Source organism: Gavialis gangeticus, unplaced genomic scaffold, assembly GCF_001723915.1.
Source record: "Gavialis gangeticus isolate Ggan-Ray unplaced genomic scaffold, GavGan_comp1, whole genome shotgun sequence".
Lineage (NCBI taxonomy): Eukaryota > Metazoa > Chordata > Crocodylia > Gavialidae > Gavialis > Gavialis gangeticus.
The window spans coordinates 37,142,782-37,148,984 of NW_017729027.1; the positions used below are offsets into that span (position 1 = coordinate 37,142,782).

Genomic DNA, 6,203 nt, shown 5'->3' on the forward strand with positions numbered 1-6,203 from the left:
CCATGTCCCTTCCCTGCATCTTCCCCCTCCCCCCCCCCCAGCAGACTTACCACTTGGACGCTGCTCTCCAAGTTGCTGGGCTGCAGATTGGCAATTGGATTGGTATTGGTCAATTATGGCTGGTTAATAATTGGCCATTGATACTGGCCCAAAAAATCGTTATGAGTTCACCCCTACTGCTAATATATGGTCAGACCTATGCAAGAACTAGTATTCCCTAAAGTTTCCTTTAGTCATTGCTTTTGCTTAACATGTCGGCATTAGTGCCCAGCAGCATGAAGTACCATCTATCTTAATCAAAATATAAAGCAGTGACAAAGGTTGCCAGATACTGGCCTTCAACCGTGAGTGCTCTAAGCCTGTTACAGTGACTATCAGGAATTGGGTAACAAGCTGAGAAGCATATTAAAAATACTTAAAGTGAACAAAATATATATTTTATTTAACTCTGCCCAGTTCCTTTTATCTATTAAAGGCCTAGCCTAGCCATAAGCTATTTGATCATTTAAAATCTTTTTCCACATTCATCTTAAGTTTTATTCAAATTTATCATACAGGCTAGGGTGTCCAGGATTCACCCTACCAGAACGTGAGCCAACACCAGTAGAAGGAGGAGTATCAAAGTCTCTGTTCTTTCCAGATGAAGCCATCAACAAACATCCTAGATTTAGGTAAGAGCATTTAGAAAAGGCAGGTTGTTGAATATCTTTTAGTATGCATTTCTTACTGTGCTAAAAATATAACACTTGAATAATTGATGTCCGAGTCCCAAAGACAGACAGATATGTAATGAATACATATTTATGGTTAAAGAGACCCTTAAGAAAGGTAAACTGCAAAATTCCAGCAGCTTTATATGGTGAAATCTGTCATGAATAAACTTTTCTACATGTCACAGGTTAATAGGTTAATTGCACAATTGCCTTAAGACCAGCTACACATGCAAAGTAGCTATTGCACCATAAAGCTCCAAACTGGCTCAAAAATGTGTACTAACTTTATAGCTGGCTGCTGTCAAGCTTTTATTTGCATGTGTAGCAGGGTCTTCCCTGCAGCTGGGAGCTCTGTCAGCTGACAGCTCCTTACTGGTGCACCTTGCCTAGACTGATGGGACTCTTCGTCCCGGCAGCACAGGGAGTCCTGTGATTATGGGATCGCACATTAGATCCTATCGTGTCTTTACTTGCATGTGTAGAGGGGGCCTCAGGCTAACAGCATTCAGTACCTATCTTAAAATGACTATTTTTTTATAAGAGTTGCAACAGCCCCATCTGCCACAGCCCTTGGACTGCTCCTTACTGGTGTCCCAATCTGCATTGCTCTGGGAATACCGCAGCACCCTGGAATATATCTAGAGTATGGAGTTGGTCTGTTTGTGCATATGGTTCTTAATTTTGTGGAGCTGTATAGAGGTTTTTTGATCATAAGATTTAACCTTAGGAAAGCCACTCCAAATCAAAAACCACTTTTCTTTGCCTCATTCTTGTATGTCATAGGCCTCTTAATTCTATTTATGATAGCTATATTATGTGCTGATACCACAAAAATAGGATTGAACTCACTTGAGGGGAGGGAAACTGATTCTCCAACTGGTAGAATATGTAGTTATACAGAAAATGCACATAATGCAAAGGAGTGTTGGTATAACAAGACTTGAAAAATTAATGAGAAGCCAAATGCTTAAACACTAAGAAGGTTCTCTGAGGAAATGTTTCAGCTAATCTTTCTGTTTTAGCACACTGACAAGGAACATTCGACACCGGAGGGGAGAGAAAGTAGTGATAAATGTACCAAGTGAGTAGACTCGGTGCTTTTCTTCAATTAATTGTTCAGTGTGGCATACTATTTATTGATGAGTACATGTATTTTTTACTTAGTATTTAAAGACAAGAACACACCATCACCATTCACTGAAATATTTCCCAATGATGATGGCGAAGCAGCTAAAGCAGCTAAACCAGACCATATATACATGGATGCCATGGGTTTTGGAATGGGCAACTGCTGCCTTCAGGTAAATTGTATCTGAGTTCAAAATGTAATAAAATAATGCAGATTTTTGCTATAAACTGCTCTTTCATAGACACATTCCTTAAAATGATTTGTGCTCAGGCTAGGTCTTTGTTTAAACATACTTTTATTTTGCACGCAGTCCTGCTTTCTTGATTATGGTTTTGCAGTTTGTTTATGATTCATTTTTGTCTGCTTATATCCTAATAACTTTGATTTGTGAGTATTTAACAACTTCTGCTTGCAAAAAACAATAAGCTGTTTCAAATTGATACTGTTGCCTGCTTTTGGCCTTAGTTAATAAAGGAAACAGTCATTTGCTGGACTTGAGGCTTGAGATGTGTTTCTTTCATGACCCTGTTTGGGAGTCTCACTATTTTTAAGTTGGAAGATGTGCAGCTCAGGCCAGAGGACCCCTTTCAGATTGGTGGAAAAACTTAAGTCACATTTCATTTCAGCTCACAGCTGGCCAGACGTTTGGAAATAAGTGCAGGTCAGTTTTCCTCACCTAAGAGTGGAATTCTGTTAGTGGCTCCATTCTGTGGAGATCAGATGCAGTAACGGCAGGGAATTCCAGCTGGAATTTCCTGAAGATTTGCCCAGGATAAATAACACGGATAAATAACATGTTTATTGGATAAATAACATGATCTGTTTATTCCAACATATAATAGAAAAAGTTGGCACCAACTCTTCTTCTTCCTAGACATTTTTAGATATGCAGCAAGATGCTTATTCTTCCTTAGTTGCATAATCCTTCTAACTAATCCACAGAGGTCCCATTGTTTACTACTACAAGCCAAATCTTTGAGCAAGAAAATACGCTTTTTGCTTTAATTTACTGTTCTCCTTCATACTTCTTATCCATTCCTTCTGTTTACCAACTTTTTTTTTCTCCCTTAGGATAAAATAGTACATCTGATGTTAGAGTGTTTTGATGCTCTTAGTTTGGTTCTCTTAGAATTTTTGTCTAATGAATGAATTTAGCACAAGTAACTGCTGACTTGGTGCCTGTGGGTTTGACTTTTTATGTTACGTTCTGTTTTTACTGTTGCTGCTTTCTTGGTAACTAGGAAGAGCTATGCTTCTGGAATTAAGTAAAATTCTCCAGGAATTAAGTAGGTAGTAGAATTAAGAGAATTAAGTGGAATTAAGTAAAATTCTCTTGTTTCTCAGCATATGCAGCACTTGTAAAACTAACCGATTTCAAACCGCCCTTTGATTTAAAGGACTTAATGAATTAATAAAATAATATGTTTACCTTGCTGTGTGGCAGACTAATAAGAAGAAAGTGCACTACAAATGCATCTAGGGAGATTCCAAGCATTCAGGCTTATTTTTACACTGTTAAACATGTAAACAAAATGCTAACTTTTGAAAAATATGAATGTTTTTCGTGTCATCTCTCTTTGTTTTAATGATGACAAAAAGCAACAGATGACTAATTACACAGCATACTGTAAATAGGATTTTATATAACTTTAGATACTATTGTATGACTGCAAGTTAATATTCAGTGTCTTCCTAGTCAGTTTTTCCCACACTACATACTATGAACATTGCTTAAGAGAGACTGAATGATTACACAACTATGAGAGATGTTGTAAGCAACCTGGAATTAAGACTTTAGGTGTTTAACCATTGACTTAATGGAATGTAGAAAATAAATTAAGCCTATTATCTGGGAAACGCTTAATATACTAAGATATAAGCTTAACCCCCACACTTCAAAGCCAATAAGTCAATAACTGTATAGCCTATATTTGCCGGTTCCTACATAATTGTCACATCAAGTCAGAAAGTGTGAATTGTCCATGTGTAATTATCCCATTGCCCTTGCCAGTGCATAAGTCAGGCGGGAGATTCAGTTCTGTGTAGAAGGCAAGGCAGATCTTTGCATCCACCCTTCCCAGAGGTTTCTACCTTGACCTCGTGTCATTACATTCCCTGGGCACCCTGCTGATCTCCACACACTTCTGGAGCCCTTAACTGCCCTTAGAGGTATGAAATGTTATAGTTTTCCACTTTTAGGGATCCTTTGGCTAGAAACAAGGATAATCCAGGAGTGAGTTAAACCCCAGATTTCATTTGATTTGGATTAAATCAGAAGAGCACTGTTTTTTACCTTTAGACTTGGGAGCTGAAAAGAAATACTTCTTCGGCAGACTTTTTTGTTTTCAGTTAGTAACTTTCAGGTCTGATCATTTGTTTTCCATGTGTAGACTGGTTCCAAACCTGAATTTTCACCAAAGCATTCATTTATTTTGCAGTTGGCTGGAGGCAACTGAGGCATCTAGGATTAAAAGCTTATTTAAAAATGGGTTTAACTGTAGAGTCAAGAAAATGCTATATCAGTAAATCGTCTCAGACTGCATTGCTTCAAGAAAGTTGACTCCTGGCATAGTTCCTGAAAGCCCATTATTATTATTGTTGTTGGAGAGATTAAGTCCTTGGTTTTTCTTGCTTCTGGCTAATTGTTTGAACTCTTTATCTCAGCATCTAAAGAGTACCTTTATACTGTAGCCTAAAATTTTTACTGAACATTGAAGTAATGGGAAGAGATTTGTGATGTGGTTACTCCTGATAGCAAGAATTGAGTGTTCTCATTTCCTGAACAAGTTAAAATAGTCAATGCAAGTACCTTTTACAATACCATCAATTCCAGTAAATCTTTTAATGTCTGGAACAGTGAGTCTTCAGACAATAATAATCCTGCTTCTTCTAACAGGTAACATTCCAGGCTTGCAGCATTTCTGAAGCAAGATATCTTTATGATCAGCTAGCTACAATCTGTCCCATTGTGGTGAGTAGTATAGTTATCACTAAGTCCTGTTGTTTACTACGTTAAAGAAAAAAACCCATAAAGGACAGCAGCTTAACATGCTGACAACTTAGTCCATTGGGTAAAGGCATCTTTTTCAGCAGTGTGTTTCAGGGAATTGTCACACCCATAGAGTTTATTCTTGTTGGAATGATCTGAGGAACTTCCAGAAAAATCTGCGTGTCTGAGCACTCATTACATAATACCTTGCAATATATACAAGACTCACTTAATTCAAATGCCAAGTACTGAGCAGACCATGGAAGGAATAGTTGTGACTTTTTTTTATTTAGTAACAAACTATGATTCTATGGATACCAGAAATGTTTGTGCTCTGAGAAGCCCCAGTAGACAGAAGGCTAGAGTTTACAGTTGCAGTTTAGGCATAACATGGCAAGGAAGTAACAAGGGCATTTGGGAAAATGAGCAAATGAGAAGGTTATAGGCATTGTTTTCAGAAGTTGTCCTAGAATTTAGGACCTGTAGCCTCTCTTTTTAAAGTGAATTATAGGCAAATGAGATTAGATTATTTTTCATAGGCTTATAAATTGGACAGACTTGAAGAAGAACATCAAATACTAGATGGATACCAAGAAGGAAGGGCAGTGTTCTACTGCCTCAGTAGAAGACTGGTAGAATAATAATTTAAGTCATGTCTTTATTCACCTGATGATAAGTTTCCCATTCTTACCTACTCCCTCCACTGCAAATAGTTAGTCTGGCTACACAATACATTTCTTATTGCTCATAGAGAGGTATCCAGAGGATTGTAGCTGGTCCAGAAGTAAACTGTCTGTGAAATTGCGTAGCATTGGTTTTAGTCACTTGGTTTATACTGTGATCTCATCTCTGACTTGGTTTTCTTTTAGATGGCATTAAGTGCTGCATCTCCATTCTACAGAGGCTATGTGTCAGATATTGATTGTCGCTGGGGAGTAATCTCTGCATCCGTAGATGATCGAACACGAGAGGAGAGAGGGTTGGAGGCAAGTGGTGGGCTAAGTTAGCATTTGTACTTCCTCATGCTCTCATCACTCCCTTAGAAGAAAGAAACTCTTATTATCATTCTCTTATTTTAGAGAATAAAATTCTTTGACCACTGGAGAAAATTGTCTTTGTAGTAAATGCTTCCAGAGGCCTAATGTTCTCCCCAGTCATACTGCTTTTAGTGGAGATGCTATAGTTGGGGATTCTATTTAAACTCTGCTTTCATTCATTCACAACTTCCTGAAAACTTCTCTTGTGCTTCCCTTCCCCTACATGTCTGACATTTGTTCAGAAAACAAACTTTGGATTCCATATTGCATAGGCTGTACCATATTTTCTCAAATCCAAGACTGCTTTGAATTTTAGATGACCCCCCCCCCCCCCC

The 6,203-nt window shown here is 38.0% G+C and overlaps 1 protein-coding gene across 6 annotated transcripts in view; it reads left to right on the plus strand.

The window, feature by feature from the left end:
* GCLC (glutamate-cysteine ligase catalytic subunit) overlaps window positions 1–6,203 on the plus strand; it is a 64,308-nt gene that overhangs the window by 44,830 nt on the left and 13,275 nt on the right. For 5 of the 6 annotated variants that reach the window (XM_019520567.1, XM_019520569.1, XM_019520570.1 and 2 more), the window contains 5 exons: window positions 558–671; window positions 1,736–1,794; window positions 1,878–2,014; window positions 4,739–4,813; window positions 5,701–5,817. In XM_019520567.1, coding sequence (XP_019376112.1) covers window positions 558–671; window positions 1,736–1,794; window positions 1,878–2,014; window positions 4,739–4,813; window positions 5,701–5,817 — 502 coding nt within the window. The remainder of the gene's footprint in view (window positions 1–557; window positions 672–1,735; window positions 1,795–1,877; window positions 2,015–4,738; window positions 4,814–5,700; window positions 5,818–6,203) is intronic. The other variant, XM_019520568.1, reaches the window with a different exon arrangement.